Source organism: Melitaea cinxia, chromosome 12 (assembly GCF_905220565.1).
Source record: "Melitaea cinxia chromosome 12, ilMelCinx1.1, whole genome shotgun sequence".
In the NCBI taxonomy this organism is placed as follows: domain Eukaryota; kingdom Metazoa; phylum Arthropoda; class Insecta; order Lepidoptera; family Nymphalidae; genus Melitaea; species Melitaea cinxia.
This window is the reverse complement of record NC_059405.1, coordinates 2,878,962-2,896,902: the sequence shown is the minus strand read 5'-3', so window position 1 is coordinate 2,896,902 and position 17,941 is coordinate 2,878,962. Positions and strand designations below refer to the sequence as shown.

General features: G+C 32.0%; 1 protein-coding gene across 1 annotated transcript in view; it reads right to left on the bottom strand.

Moving 5' to 3' along the window:
- Nucleotides 1–17,941, bottom strand: part of LOC123658155 (myosin-9-like) — a 177,755-nt gene that overhangs the window by 9,002 nt on the left and 150,812 nt on the right. Inside the window, exons 6-15 of the mRNA XM_045593595.1 lie at nt 17,809–17,877; nt 17,052–17,129; nt 13,700–13,849; nt 6,280–6,672; nt 5,600–6,118; nt 4,687–4,793; nt 3,867–3,999; nt 3,106–3,210; nt 2,447–2,616; nt 1,095–1,305 (exon numbers count right to left, since the gene is read on the bottom strand). Of these exons, the coding sequence (XP_045449551.1) occupies nt 1,095–1,305; nt 2,447–2,616; nt 3,106–3,210; nt 3,867–3,999; nt 4,687–4,793; nt 5,600–6,118; nt 6,280–6,672; nt 13,700–13,849; nt 17,052–17,129; nt 17,809–17,877 (1,935 nt within the window). The remainder of the gene's footprint in view (nt 1–1,094; nt 1,306–2,446; nt 2,617–3,105; nt 3,211–3,866; nt 4,000–4,686; nt 4,794–5,599; nt 6,119–6,279; nt 6,673–13,699; nt 13,850–17,051; nt 17,130–17,808; nt 17,878–17,941) is intronic.

The window sequence follows — 17,941 nt, the reverse complement described above, 5'->3', positions numbered from 1 at the left end:
GAAGTAGGTATCCCCAAGTTAGTTAGCGTTAGCAGTATAGCAACAATATGGATGTAAAAGATGTAATTGAATTCCATTATAGTCCGTGTCAAATGAATATATGTTCATTATGTAATGATTACATTTCAAATATTAATCATAAGCATCGGAATTTCAATGTCAACGTATCGTGAGAGAAATAACTGCACCAAAGCATCGGCTGAATTATTATAAAAATCTGTCACGGCCAATGAATGCCCGAGATAATAATGTTTATCCTACGGTCTGTTTCTTTGCGTTTCTATTGTTCTATGTATGTTCATCATTTGTGTCATATACTACCGGTTTAAGTAATAATCCCTTTTTTTCTTTTGAAATTACGCAATTTTAAAATTTTATTAATGCAAAAAATTGTATTAATATATATTTAATTACGATAATTTGTTCCAAATTTTTATTTATTTTGGTTATTATGATAAGAAGTGTCACTTTTTTTTAATATTACAAATATTAAATTGTATTTATGTATATTTAAAGTTCAAATATTTTAATTATTTGTGATTTTTTTATGTTATTAATCCATGTATACCAACGTGTTACACTGTATGTGACATGGACATTAAATAGATTATTATTATAATTGTTTAATTTTAAATTTTGTATATGTGTATTTAAGTGTGCTTTTCAAATAAATAAATAAATAATGAGCTAATTATTTTTCGGAGAGAATTCAACATGCAATACATATGTATAGTGTCGTAATTATTTTAGCGTGTCCGTTCGAATTAGTTAAATTTTTCAACGTTATTCAATGCGGTATTACAGTATGGCGGTAATTTTTTGATATTTTGTAACTGAACTAAATATTATTTATGATTTTAATTACTGTTACGCTTTTATAGATCAAAGCGTGACTACTAGTGGCGGAGACTACTAGTTAAGTTTCTCGATTTTACTCGCTAAAGTCCGGGAACAATTTTAAGATAAAAGGTTATTTTTAAATATATATATTTAGTGTCAGTATAAACAATTTAATGGTTTCCGAATTTTTTTTTTTTTTTTTTTGGTAAAAATACTTTTATCTTTTTATTTTAGAATACCATGTCGATCGTTACCTGTTCATCTAACTTTTCCTTCTTGATTTTGCCTTCTAATTCATCAATCTTCTCTTCTATTTTGTCCTTCTTGATTTCAGCTCCACAGATAGCAGCGGATACTTGTCGCTTAGCGGTTTCTAGTTCTTGTTCTAAATCTTTTACCCTCGCTTCTAGAACCTTCTTGATTTGTGACGTTTGTTTCTCTATTTCCTTCTTTTCAGATATTAATCTGAAAAAATATACAAACATGAATAACTTGAATTTTTTTTCCTATAAATCTTTGTTAACGTATTTTTATTTTATTTTTTTAATTTTTTTTTTTCATACATAAATTATGCAGATAATAATGCAGCTATTTATAAAATTTGACAGCTTGGATATATATTTTTCTAAAAGTTTATGAATTATTTATACCATAACTAAGCCGACGTGGGCTTTGCGAATTGACCGAGATTAGAGGTCATGTGAACAGCATAAATATTTTTATGAGGTATTTATAGCTTTACATAAATTGTTATATTATCTTATAATACTAAATTATTTCCGTCTGCTAACTACGTCGGTGACATATAAACCAACATGTAAATCAACATTCTAACAATACTTAGGTAGCATGGCTTCCAAAGCCACTAATCTAAATGAATGAATGAATGAACAATACTTAGGTATAGAATCATTATAGCATATTTTTTCAAATTTTTTTTTTTAATTTCATGTATTAATTTACATAATTCTATCAATTTGAATTATTCTGCTTTTTTTATTAACAAATAATATTATTTTTAAGTTATGTTTTAAGCTGTATTCTATGAATTTTGAAAATTTAAACTAAAACATTTGAATTTGATAGGTAACAATATGCACAAGTTTAAGTTATTTAAAATAATATATAATGTATTTGGATTTGGAATCTTACATAATGAAAGAACTTTGATAAGGAGATGTCTATTGACTACTACGTGTAAAGGTACTGATGATGTGGTTCTTTTTGTTTTGTTGTTGTTATGGATTAATTGGTTGTACAACTTTCTTCAATGTTTGTATTTTGTAGATGCCTGATGATGGTCCAATAAAGGATCGAAACGTCGCATGAATTTGCAGTTAGTGGTTTGATTGGCACCTTATGTCCACTTTCCTGCTAACCGTCAAAGAATACTTATAACAAATGGACACAACGATAAATAATTAAAATTATTGCTCATCTATATAGTTTTAGTCATCAACTTTCGAAAGTTAATTTAAGAAACATATAAGACGATAACCTAAAGAACAGCAGAGGTAGATTAAGGCCTTTGACAAAAAGTGGTACACTTAAGGCAGTCACTCACCATTCATACGGTAAATATCTACACACTTTTAAATACACTTACTTGGTTATCTGTTGTTGTAATTCCTTCACACTGTTCGTCGTTCCGTTGTTGATTTCATTCCAAACGACAATTGCATTGCAACTCGTTTCATTCTGTTGATTTCGTTTTATTTGCGATATACCGGACTTTGTGTCGTTACCGAAACTACACATACGGTTCATTAGCGCCCTCTGAAATGTTAATATAAAATTACTGAAATTATTTTTGCGACACACGTCTTTTTAACCGACTTCAAAAAAAGGAGGAGGTTACTCAATTCGACCGTATATATGTTTTCTTTTTAAGACTAGAATTCAAATTTCAGAAATTTATAACTGTATCAATCCAAACTATTAAGCCTATATATATATATATATATATATATATATATATATATATAACCTTGTGTTCAAACTCCTTATATTAGTTTTAGTTGACAAGTAAATGAACTTTTCCGAATGCGAATTGCAAAACTCAAAAGTAAACTTTTGAACTCAACAACTCATATTTATTACAAATAAATGCAAAGATTCCTTTAAAATTACATTTTCAGTTTGAACCTGTTTTACTTCATACCTATTCATAAAATATTGTTTAATTTTGCAATTGCTTATTTTTGTTGTATACAACTTTACTTGTTTAAAACTCTAGAGTGCTAACCAGATAGCTTAAAATATTACCTGATTTCCTTTCGAAACGTTTGCCCCAACAACTTGCAAGACGTTCCACGCTATGAGCGCTGGAACTGCCTTCTCTAAGCCTTCCAACCTCGTCAGCAACTCATTCTAGAAATGTCAATAAAATAATACTGTATAGTAAAGATCAATATAGTTACTTAATGTAATTTTAGACTTGAAATCGAAGAAAATGTAAAAACATGGAAAACCTCTTTTTACAATGAAACCGATAAATTCAACAAAAAGTATACGTTTGAAAGGGCTCGAGCTTTAACTAATACACTTCACCTCTACAAGGTGCAATTAATAAAAATTATTAGGAATGACGGAACTAAGAGATCTCTTACAACATGTTTAAATATCTACTTAAAGTGAATTTGTTTCTGCGCTGATTTTTCAAGCGTCTTCATAATTAATTTTATATTAATGTAGTAGGGAAACAAGGAATCCATTGCACAAGAGAGCATTCTGAGACATAGGTTCATTAAATAATTAACTATTAAGACGCAAAAATTAAGCTTCAAAACTTCTCGTTCAAGAGAGAGAAAATCTTTGCCTAAAAATGGTATTTACTTCTTAAAGCAGTAATATTAAAAACACTTTTTTTTTTAAATCAGTAACTGCGAAATTTCTTGCAGAATCTACATTCCGAATCGATGGTAGCTTTATTTTTAATCTAAAATTTTAGTTTGTAATGACAATTCAGTGCTTTTGAAGCCTGTATGTGGTGTTATTTTTAATTTTGATTTCGATTTCAATCTCACCTCTCTCGCCTTCAAAGTACACTCCCTCTTAGCCAACTCTGCCATCAACCGCTCCGCTTGAGCTCTAGAACATTCCCTCTGCTCCGTCATATCTCTTAATTGCGCTGAGCACAGCTCATAGTCCATTTCAAGTCTGAAATATTAATAAAAATTTGTTTATTATTGGGAACTAACTTCCATCTTCCAAACCTGTATTTTTTTACATAACTAGGTTGGCAAACAAGCGTACGGTTCACCTGATGGTAAGTGATTACCGTAGCTTGTAGACGGCAAAACCAGAAGCATAGCCCTCGCATTGCTCACCCTATCCTCAATTTCCCAGGAGCTCTGTGACCTAACTCACCAAGAGTAACACAACACTGCTTGAAAAGAGTGTTATTTAACTGTGATCTTCTGCTCCGAGCGTTGCGGGTTCGATTCCCACCCCGAGTCGGGGTGTAAGACAAATATTTATTTATATATTTATATATGTATTATTTATGTGTTTATCAAAAAAAAGGTAGCTATACCAGTCGGCTGTTACCTATAACTCAAGCATTAAGTTGCTTACTTTAGGAACAGACGACCGTGTGAGTATTGTGTAGATATTTATTTATTATTATTATTAAAATCGAACCCGCAAACTGTCAGCGTTTTAAGCAACTACTCGCATCACAACATCAGAGCGTTTGTTGCTATATTCATAACAAATACAAAATTACTTTTGACGACATGTTTACGTGATACGTTGACATATTTATAGTAGATTAGTAACAATATTACAAATGCGAGAAAACCACTATAAATCTTATGACAATAAATAAAACATTTTGCCACTCACTGCTGCCAATGTAAACGTGTATCATTTTCGATCTCCTCGAGTTCGCAACAGTCCTCCTCTAGTCTCTCATACTTATCTTGAAGGTCTGTTAACTGCGTTTCAAGTTCCTGTCGAATTATTTATATGTTAATATCATTGTAACGCTTATTAATATTCATAATTATACCATAACACACTGCAGCATTGCGATTTAGATTGCGTATTACCTTGGAAAGGCACGATTTTTCAAATAGTTATTAATAACTTTGAAACCCTTTCAAAGAAGAAAAAATGATCTTATTTATATTAATCAAAAGTAACTACTACAACTTCAAAAATCAATTCATTAATCACTACTATCTGTACATAAATTTAAATAACAAAGCACACTGTAGTCATCTAACGCTGTTATGTGTATGCACTTGTCTGTAATACATAAATACAGACAAAATTATGATAAATAATTATGTTTGGTATTTTTATTGACAACCAACAAATGCTTAGTAACATATTGCATCATATTTTACAACAATAACCTATATTCCAACAATGGCTCGTACCATCAATCAATGCGACATGATTGATTTGATGACTAAATAGAAAAGATACAACCTATCTGATAAACCATAGAAATCTAAACCAACGTTATTGAAATAGAATTCATTATTATGTTAACTGATGTCAAGTTACAAGAAAACGATTTACAGTACAATGAGACATGTTACAAACGATATTATACACTTGAAATAAATACTGACTCTTGTATATTTAACTTATTCAAAAACGTTAAGATGAAGATGGGAAAACGAAAACAAAATGCTTGATTTACCTGGTATAATTTCCAATCAAAATTAATTTCATATAAAATTGAAAATCACTATTCAAAATATTAAGGATCTTGGTAAACCTTAAAATTATATGTAGGTACACTTACTTGTATTCGATTTTCCAGGAGAAATTCCTTCTGTAGCCTCTGCGCTAGCTTGGCCTCCTTAACGTCCTGCGCTGCTTCGTATATCGATATTTTTCCCTCCAAAAACTTAAGCCTCCTCTCGTAATACTGTTTGTGTTTCTTTCCCAATTTTACGCACTTGCATTCCAGACTATCCCCGTCCTCCTTAGTACTAAGCGTCCTATTTCTAACACCTTGCTTTTCTAATTTTTCCCTTATACTATTCAGTCGTTGTATTTCTGTATTTAGTTCGCCGCTACATTCAAAACTGTCGTTGATTTCTGTCTGAGTACCGGTCGATTCAGTTTCCACGCCCTCGAAGATGCCACTTTCTTGTAAGATGTTATTCGGTTTCCGTTCCTCGCAAAGACTCTCAAGTGATTCCGATTTGTAACCCTTTTGCTGGTACGGTGTGACGGTGGCTACGGCTTTGTGGGTTTTGTGCGATGGAATGTCGATTTCGGTTTTCAATCTCAGATCACATATTCTTCTCGGTTTCGTCTGGAAATTTAAATTTATCTATTTTTGGTTTTACATGATAAATGTTCTAATTGAAGGTTGAATGACACTAATGACAGAACATTTTGTTTTTTTTTTTCTTTTCATTTACTAGCAACTCGGGGTAAATGGAAAAAGTTTATAATAAAAAAAAAATTGCATACCTGATAGCATTCATCTTCACTAACAGAACTGCTCAACGCTTGAAAATTGTAGAGCATCATCAAAACCTGCTCCAAGCAGCTCCTGTCCTCCACCGAAGCCGCGTTCAAGATCATCTGTTCCAAGTGATCCTTGACAGGATTACTCTTTAACGAGTCACTTGTTTCAGAGTTTCTATCTAAGATATCCGCTAGTACTTGAGCTTTGGCGAAGTCTTCCTTGAAGTCATCGTGGGGTGTTGTGAAATGTCTCCGTGGATTGCAGGGGCTACTTGGTGTATGGGGGGACTTGTAGCCGGAGTCCATTCGTTTGAGCTCGGGGGACGCAGAGTCCTTTATCCGAGAGCCAGGGGACACACAGCCCGAATCTGAGTCGGTTAGGTTGTCCCTAGCACCCTGGAAAACATTAGAAATTTAGACATCTTACCTCTAGCCATACGTACACATTACAGATTTTATCGTTCTTGTTACATATTAATGATAAGTATTTGTAACAATGAAAAAAAGATAAAACATCGTCTGCGATTAATATCAAACGACATCGCTTATTATAAATAATGAACTACTGAACTGTCTTCATGAATTTCCAGATAGAAAATCTACGCTCCATTTCAATCGCTTAGTTTGTAATAAAGGCACACGTTTTCATATGGTAAGTTTCGACAAACAAATGATGCGATAATATCATTTTTGGTACACGAGTAGGCCTTACTATTTTCGGCGCTGGTTATCCTGCCCACATATCAAAATCCTTTAAAAGGTATTGTTATGAGTTACATTAGCATTACGATAATGTGATTATGAATATAAACGCAACAAAAGACCGCTTGTACTCGATTAAGATCTCAAAGCACCTTAGAAGGCGTGGAGCTTTAACGAAAATGTGACCAAGGAAGCGGGGGCGTCAACCGTGAAATTATTAGTTTTAGCGCAATATTTTAATTAACTAGACGTGATGAAATTATATTTATTGCAAATCTTAATGGGAAAGTGAGAAACTTGTAAAATTAATTGGAAGTTATTTACATCTGATAAAACTGATTGATGACTTCACGATTTAAAAATGAAGCTGGTCACGTAGTAGTAGTGTGTGACTTCAAAGAAAGAAAAATTTACATTTGTTTGACAGAAATACTAAAAAAATAGTTAATATCAAAATATGTACTGTAAAATATGTACTATCAAAATTGTAACAGTAATTACTGTTACAATAAGTGATATGTTTAACTACTTTTTAACTTAAAAAATACTTTTTAAAAATATACTTTTTACTATTTATAGTATAACAGACCCACAGACCTAAATACGTAATAATTATGTCGTTCTTGCATTTTTTGGCAATTTTTTTATACTTTTTTATTACGAGAATGCTTTGTATTATTTCTTTGTGTAAAAATTTTTCTCAACAGTTAACCTAATCTAATTTAAAAATTATATACAGCAAGCATATAAGCACACATTTTTGATACATAGATACAGTTAAATATAACAAGAAAAACATTTGAAAACAAAACTTATTAGAAAATAAATCTAAATGAAATCAAATAACTTTGAAATTTAGAACAACCAAAAATCATCTGAATGTTTTCAATAAATTATGTTTTATAATACTGAAAAAAGGAAATATGTATCTCTCTATCTATATTTAAATATAATTTTAAATAAATAACAATAAGATTACCACCAGACAATTACACTTCGCTGGGTATTTGTAACGACAAAGCCGTAGAAATGCGTAATCTCTTCTACCTACAGTGTTATGGTTTTAAAAAAAGCCTTTCTGAGAATATTTTGTTACAAAGTTAAAAATGTACACATTTAGTACGAAACTCTATCAAATTAAAAGCTAATTTTAAAAGAATACTTTCAAAAAAAGCAACATTGAAAACAGCAACTAAAAACTACGTTTCCCTTGTATAACCAACTAAAAACATACCTAAATTTAAAAAATAATTTATCCTCAATAATTCAACGAAATCTTAGCAACAGTCGTAAAAAATAGTCAAATTATCAAAAGAAATCAACAATTAACGTTACGAAAAAATTTACAAACAATACAAATTAAAACAATGAAAACAAAACGCATTAAATTTAAGCTACACACACACGAACGTACAAACAACTTACTATACTGAGGTTCAGTTTCATCGGTCGTGGATAACGCTAGTTGACGGACGAAGATACCCAAAAGATAAAAGTTCCCGAAGAAGTATAACAAAAACATACATCCATCCTCAAAAACTTTCACATTTATAAAATTCGTAGGATTTTTCTTTTACACCATTTAATTCCAGTTTACTTATGGGGTGTTTCTATTCTTTATTGTGATCTCAAAGTTATAATATAGTTTATTAATTAAGGAAGAACATACCCTATGGCCTTTGCCTAATGGCCTATTATATCTCCTGCTGAAGTATTTTGATAGCATATGTGGTGGTTAAGCTTTATTCACAACAGTGAAACAGGCCCCAAGATAAGTTGCAAAGTATTTGATACGCATTACGGTACAGCACACAAATAGACTGTAATTGCGTTCAAACGGAAAGAGGAAATGGTAGCCACCGAAACTGACCATCTTCGTGAGTTATGACGTCACGATCCACTTGCGGAAATCGTTTGAACGGATTTGAAAAGGCTCGAGAATTGAAATTATAGTTAGTTTATTTCTAAGTTGATAAGATTTATGCTAACATATTTTTTTTTTGTATTTCATTAAAATAATAGGCATCACACTTATATTATTTTGTAACATCAAAATAATATAATACTTATACTGGTACATGAAATGTTTTTCAAGATACAAATATTTATCATTCAGATATAACGTAATATTAAAACAATATCTATCACCAGTTACTTGATCTCATATAAGAGAAGAAATTAAGGATAAAATTATATATCTATGCTGCTAGGCAAAATCCGTCTCTTCTCCATAGAAAAACAATTGTAACTTACTGTACCTACTACTTTTCCAACCCTTGCGTAATCGTGGATAAACTTGTAAGATCAATATAAAATCAATATAAAAGAAATTGACAATACTGGCTTTGTTATTAACAATATTGACTTCAACACTTTATACAAGGAGACATTAATAATAATGCATCCATCGCAAAGAAATGTATCTTAAAGATACGCTCTAATAAGATTCGTGTTAACTGAATTACAAATTTAACAAACGTTTTACACGTTACAGTTAATTAAAACCAACTGGCGAATCGTTTTTCACATATCGACATGACATCTGTGAAATTGAGAAAACGGATCGTATTCTAATAATTGTGTTTGCTGGCAAACGAAAATAAAAACCGACTTCAATTACATCGACAAGTAATACAACGTAGGTTCGACGAAAAAAGCGTCAAGTAAAAACGCATTATTAGATATAACTCTAGTGACACACACCACCTTTCGATTAATTTTTTTTTGTCGAAATCGGTCCACCCAGTCAAAAGTTCTGATGTCACCTACATAAAAAAAAAACAGTCGAATTGAGAACCTCCTCCTTTTTTGGAAGTCGGTTAATAAAGAAACTGGGCTTGAATAAAAAATTATACATCACTTAATACGTAATCCTAAGAACAAAGATACAAGAGGTACATTTTTATTAGTATTAACTCACAATATCCTTCAATAATGTCTAACGAGAAAAACTTCCTATAACCTTGACAGGTATCCTTTCATTTCCATTGAATACGCTAAGATTCTCAAACGCGAACTCCGCGCGATAAACAAACAACAACGCATTCTTTTGATAATATTTGCAATTGCAAATATGTCAGTATTAGCTTAGCTTTCAAATATTTTTAAGCTTAGGTAATTTTTAGGTAATTTTAACACAGAGCACAACAGGAAATTTCACCACATACCACACAAAATGCGGCTACGGCACCAAAGAATATAGTCACCCCCTCTCTTCCCGTGGGTGTCGTAAGAGGCGACTAAGGGATAACAAGGTTCCACTACCATCTTGGAACTTAAGAAGCCGACCGATGGCGAGATAACCACCTAACCGCTGGCTTTGAAACACACAGGCCGAAGACGGCAAGCAGCGTCTTCGGTGCGACAAAGCCAGCCCTGCGGTCACCAACCCACCTGCCCAGCGTGGTGACTATGGGCAACACACATGAGTTGACGCATTTTTGGTCCGAACTTGTTGAGGCCTATGTCCAGCAGTGGACTGCAATAGGCTGGAATGATGATGATGATGACCACACAAAAAAAAAACAATTGAATTGAGAACCTCCTACTTTCCTTGAAGTTGATTAAAAAACAATAAAATAAACATTGGAATTAGATAGAGTTTGATCATCATGACTTCTGGAATGATCATTGAATATTTATCTTACAAAGGTCGTTAAAAATAATAATGCGTCAGTGATAAGTAATGTTACATGATTTTTATTTGATTCGAGAAACGAGAACTCATCATTAACACAACTGCTATATAAAATAGAGTGTTGGCGTATATTAATTATTTAATATTTATTTTTATAAGGAAGGATTAAGGAACGCAAAAAATTGAAACTCGTTTCATATAAAAATAATAAATAAAAAAGCCTTAAATACGCGGATATGACAATTTTAAGTATATAAGTGACTTGACACTGAAGAAGTAAAAGTAAACTTAACTGGAGCTTAGAATTTGTTAAATTAGTCGCTAAGATGAATCAGGTTAAAAGAGTATGTAGAGTACTGTATGTATTGAACTTAAATAAGTAGGTACCTAAAAATAAAAGCTAAAATAGTTTATTGGTTCATAATTAAAAAATGGCATAAGTAACGCGACATGCGATTGTAGAACAGGTTGATATTTTATATAGATATACAAAAATAATGCAGTTAGAAAAGTACTGTCGTATCGTGATTTCCTAAAGTAAAATTACGTTAAATATAATTATCTATTGTAACTTAGATAGTAATTTTATTAAGAACAGATTTAGACTTTAATAGAATGTTGTTTTTGTTTTTTACTTCTTGCTCTATAAATAAATTTAAATCATTATTTGACATGTAAGGATCAGATAAACATAAGTGAAATATAAAAAAAAAGAAAAACAATCAAAAACCCACATACTTATGTCATATGTATGTCATTCAAACTATGAGGACGGATTTGACACCTAATCTGTTAAAATCCGTTAAACGGTTTAGTCTACGGATAGATTAACCTATATACAAAGATACATACATATGCTTGAAATACATAAACCTTTTAGCAATCAGGTTAACAACTTTCAATACTAAGTAACAGCAAATGTATTTAACGAATTGATAAGCATAATTTATTCCCCTAATTAACTTAAAAAAAAAAACATAATTGTATAAAAATACAATCACGTATAATAAACTTAAAAGTACAGTACGTATTAGTGTATCCGCCAACCCGCATTAGAGCGTCGTGGTGGATTAAGCTCTGACCCTTCTCTTACATGGGGAAAGAGGCCTCTGCCCAGCAGTGGGATATTACAGGCTGAAACGTACAAGATGTGTCCCGGGTTTCGACCGCATTATTTTGAGGGAATTTAATTTTTCGATCGAACCAGTTGTCCCTGATTAACGCGTCCAAACAAACAAACTCTTCAGCTTTATGGTGGTATAGATGTGTGTATACTTTGTGTAACACCGGTCAGAAATATTTTACACATAATAGCAAACATGAGCTGTTACTCATTAAATATGCAATTCTTGCAGGAAGTAAGTATGACGAAGACACACACAATTGGCACGTGCTGTGTCAGCTGCACTTAATCATTTTTACGAACTTCAGAATCATGATAGGAATAATGAAGATAAGATTGGCTATATCGATAACCTTTAAATTGGCTTATCTATCTGGATATTGGCTATTAAAGCCGATAAAACAGCATTGAAGATTTATAGTAAATTATCTCTCTGACGGCCTATTTTACACACTGGTGGTACAGCTATCTGACTTTAAGGGAATCCAACGGATAGAAGCTTACGAATTATGATATATTATTCTTTTTACCGTCGAATAATTTATGGCATATTTCGTTTCGCTATCGCGATATTCGATTCCTGAATATAAGGTTGGTGTTTTTTAATTGAGATGGAACAGGTCCCAATGGCCTATTTTGCCTTCTGCTATTAAAGTCTAATCGTAACTTATGTGCATGATTAACTCTATTCACAGGTGGTGAAACCGGCCCTGAATTTTGGCTATTAAAATCAGTATCATAGCATTGAAGATATGCCACCAGTTGACAGTAATGAAGTCAAACTTAACGGGTCCTTCATACCAGTTATTCAAACTACCCGATATCTTAATCAACGGGAAATTTAATTGTTTTTCAAACAATACAAGGTAATGGTATCTGTATACAAACAGCGCGAGAAAATAACAACAATGAATGATATTACGTAGATGGGGTAAAATTGTTTACAGATATTACGTATGCAACACTTTTTGACGGTTTTTTAAAATTAATTATTAGTTACGTTTTTTTTTTGTAATCATATCTAAACTAGCAAAAAAATTTTAGAAACAAAAAGTTTATTTTCATCCTAAATTTACAATTTATAATATTTACAACTATAGATATTTACCATGTTTGTTTCGTAATGGTAATTAAGTTTTCAATATTTGCGTTAAATATAATAATGTGCGGTAAAAATGGCTTTGTTATTTCTATAATCTATATGTTGACTTATAAAACATCATATTATTATTAAAATGATAAAATGAGACATATTACCCATGTGATAGTTAAATAATTTGCAGCACTAATACAATGGATTTGCTGTTGTAAACATGTAAGTATTACGTTAGTAATTCAAACTATAAATTTGTTATAAATGATCTTATGAATAATCCAAGTAACAATTTACTGTGTAATTACGTAGTTATCGCTCCGATGGCCAAAACCTTCAAATCGGAGATTTAAGAACAAAACATTTACTCTGGAAATTTACGTGATTACAGTAATGACATTAAATAAAGAGTTAAGAGAGAGAAGATACAACTTAAAATTTATATTTTTGAAGAATATTTGGATGAATATATTAGGTAATTATAACATAATTAAAAATGATTACCATTTAACGATTTGATTACCACCAATAAAATAGGGCGCAAATGAAAAAACCGTTAAACTCAGACGCCTTTTGAATCACTAATTTTTACGCGGAATTTTTTTTTTAAACTCGAGCACACTTTAAAACTAAAGACAAACCTGAAACACCTCATTTACTTCGGATCACCAAACTACGAGAACGTTATTATTTAATTCCTTTACGATTAACATCTGTAATATATATTTACACTTTCAATTTTCACACTACAAATTTTCCAAAACAATATTCCAAATTTTTCGAACACAACACGAAACCAAAACACTTTTACCGCATTCCGCAATTTTTTTTTAAACTCGAGCACTCAACACACGAAACTAAGGCATACCTTATCGGGGCCGGCGTCCTCCAGCTCGAGCAGCCTGAACTCCATGAGCTCGAGTTGGTCGCGAGCGTCCCGCAGCGCGTCCGCGAGCCGCGTGCACTCGCGCGCCGCCGCCGCCGCCCGCTCCGCCGCGCTCCGGCACTGCCCGCACGACTACGGGCACCGTGAACATCGTTTACAATGGACACTTCAAGGTTTCATACTTTCTAAATACTATTACACTTATATTGTACTCGTATTTAAATCATAAAAGCGAAATTTATGATGAGCTTGCTATATTTTATATAATAACGAAATATGTAGTTTTAATAATATACTTAATTGTAATCTATACAAATAAATACAATTGGAATGTATGTTTGTAAAATTAAAATAACAGCTTTTTACTAAATTAATATGTATGTATACACGGTACATATACCAAAAATTTTTTTATAATTTTTGTCTGTCTGTCTGCCTGTTTGTTCTGGCTAATCTCTGAAATGGCTGGACCGATTTTGACGGGACTTTCACTGGCAGATGGCTAATGTAATAAGGAATAACTTAAGCTACTTTTATTTTGTTTTTTTTTTTATAACTGCAAACTCAACAATAACTATTTAGTTATATTCCACGCGAACGAAGTCGCTGGCCCAGCTATTCATAAAATAAATGTGATGTTGTCAAAATTTTACAAAACAGATAATTATAGGGTTTTTTACTTAAATACGGCAACATTTTTTTTTCAAACAAACAGAATGAATTATAATTTAACACTACGATTTCGTACATAACTATTGGACACACTCACACAACGCCAGTCACAATAATAACGCTGTATACAATAAATTCAGGCAAAACCAGACTCTGTCACTAGTTATTTTCTACGAAATGAACCGCTTTACGTTTCGCTCTGCTTAATTGATAAATAATAAAACAATTTTCTATCCACTTTTAAAGTGTAAATTGAGACTTTAATTGGTCTGAATTGCATCTGCGTTGTAATTGCAGGATATAAGCGTTTATATACTTTTTAGACTTACTTATCTATCTTGTATATGGTAAGGTGTATTTAGGTCATCGTACATTGCCAGGTTACTATTAAATATAATTTGACGTTTCATATTTACTTATATGTTTTTCTTTTTAACGAAACACTTGTTAAGAAAAAATAACTATTTTAATTAAGTATATTATTTAAACATTATACAATTGCTTGTCAGAATTCACCAATTTCGTAATCAAAATTTATTATTAGTGATTAATAATTATACTTTGAAAAAATTAAAAAAATTCATAAACATTAACAAATAAGAAATTATACGCTCCAAGTAAAAAAAAACAACGGTGCACTTAAAACCTTGTCACCCTAAACAACAATAGAGCTGTGACGCAAGCAACAAGCGCCAATAGTTTAGTGGGTGACACGCTATCGCAATAATGACATTACCGGTGAACGATGCTCTTATGATATTTCAAGGCCGTGAGGTTCCGAATTCTTCACCTCGTGTCAACGCGACCTCATTTGAATATTAAAAGGTAACTTTGTAAAGTAATCAGCAAAATTGAAACAACTAAACAGTTACTTAATACAATTAATTTAATCAATAACTAGGCCTCATGGTTTTAACCGCGTAACTTTTGATCCCGTAATTTTTTCTGGTATTTTCTTTAATCTTTGTGCGATTTCTGTATCTCAAAGTTATCTGGAAGAGATCGCTAGCGAGCGATAAGAAAGTCAATTGCAGTGCTAGCTAATGCCAGTAATTCTTTTGTGTTTTACTTTTTTTTCTTAAAATTTTTAAATATTAATAACAATTTTTTTTTTTTTGATATATACCTATATGAATTATTCGGAATCTCTAGTTATATACACACTATATAGAAAATAATAACAAAATATCTACATATCTATTCTCACAAATATTTTATACTAATACAATTATGATAGGAAGTAGGATATCATTAAATCTTCTGATTGCTCATCTGGTGTACAATTGAAAGTTGTCATTAAGCGTATAAAAATCTCCGCTTGTGCGCTATTACTCGCATCCTCATAATACAAATCATTAGTCACGCGCTTTCCACTACAAAACAATTGCATTTTGAACTTTATACTTTAGACAATACGGTTTCAAAACTGCAATAAATGTGAGTTTGTATCCCTACCTCGCTTCAGCCTGTAATATCCCACTGCTGGGCATAGGCCTCTTTCCTTATTAAAGGCCGCTGCTATAATTCGGGTTGGCGGATATATTCCGGATTCCCTATTATGAGTAACGATCGCTATCAGATGTACATGATAACAACCAGAAACGACCGCTTAACGTGCTCTCCGAGGCACGGTGGGGAGGCCCACAGGGACTGCACAAACACCCAGACCACGGTAAACATCTGTATGGCCAATACAAATGTTTGTCATGTGCGGGGATCGAGTCCGCACAGCGGCACAGCCACAGTCAGTCAGTGGTGCGACCATTGCGCCAACGCGTCGTCGTTGTACCTGTCTGATTTTCATAGAATAGGGTTTCATCAAATATTTCCATTGTACAGTAACAGTCTATAACGAAACCCATAACTGGTCTATTCTTCTAGGAAGAGAAAATTAAGAACAATCGGCCTTAATGCTTGGACTAACAGGTCTTAGATTTATTTGGGAGTCAAAATCCAAAAATGATTCAATAACAAATGAACATAAATAAAACTGAGGTTGACCTAAAATCATATAATTATAACACAATACGATTATTTTTAAATTATCCATTACCAATTCAATTTTTTTTTTTTTTTGCAGTGGGCTATTTTTGTTTTTTCAATCAGTTTTTAATAACCATTTTAAAATAATAATTACTGACTGATGTCTGCGAATACGGTTCAGTTTTCTATTAACATTCTAATTTCGATAATACGACACAATGTGTTTTTCATTAACGTAATATTAAGATGACTTCCTATAGTCGTTTCGTCATTAAATACAGCTTAAAACGATTACTATTGTATACAAAGCACTTAAAAAAAATCACACCTTAATATCTTCCGTCATTATGACAAGATGCTATAAAAACATAATATTTCTATTATTCTATTTATATATGAAGTATTTTTATTACTTTTATGTTTATACAATGGTAGCAAAGAATCACACAGTAACCTGATGGAAAACCACACAACACACCCCAGTAGCTCCAGCTACCACACTCTACACAGGAACAAAACACTATTTGAAAACAGTATAAATTGTTCTTCGGTAAGGTTCAGTTACTTCTCCAGTCAGTCTGCTCTATTTTGTGCATATGTGTTCCTTGCGGCCTACGTCATACTTCTTTCTTAATACGGCGTACATCATAGTATTTTAAATGTTTTCGTAAATACTCACCCACATTTCGTTGAGCGGCTGAGGGGAAAGAGAGGCGGGCGCGGAAGACACCGCGGAATCTTCGTCCGACGGAGCCTCCTATAATAAACAATAATAATATTACAAAGAGAAAATTTAAATTTTTTAACAGTACAAGACCTAAATGTGTTTATTTCCGACACGCGACTAGAATTAATCTACAAATAAGTTATCAAATATAATAACTCTAAAATCAAAAACATAAATTGACACTTCCTATTCGTACTTGTACAGTAAATGCTAGTGAACTATCATATCTATTTCCTGTTACAGCTATAAAAGCTGTGAGGCGTCACTCACGCATTACTGCTGTTTCATTGTTTCACAAGATTTAACTCCCGATATTTTCTTATACTCCAATTAGGAACGTAAAAGACATAAGACGCTTGCACTCCTATTCTAATATGTGTGTATAATTGCAGTCAATCAATCAAAAATATAACGAAGATAACACACATTTAACCTTTAAGGTCTCCACGGGGGTAAAGACTAAATTAACATAAATTAAATAAATAAATATCTACACACTTACACATACGGTCATCTGTTCCTAAAGTAAGGTTATAATAGGTAACAGCCGACTGGTAAAGCTACATTTTTTTTTCAATATAAGTATGTACATGAAAATAATACACATAAAAATGAATATATATATTATACACCCAGACTCGGAGTAACGGGCTAGTCATTATGTTTTCAGGAAGTACAATGTATGTTCTTATAGACAGTTACAACTTACCCTATAAAAGCTTTCTTTCCGATGTTGTATGTCTGTTTTCAAATCTTCTCGGTTGCTCTTTTCTTTTGCCTGAAACAAAACAAAAAACTAATTAAAATGTAAAACTATTTACTTTAGGTATATTTTATAACAA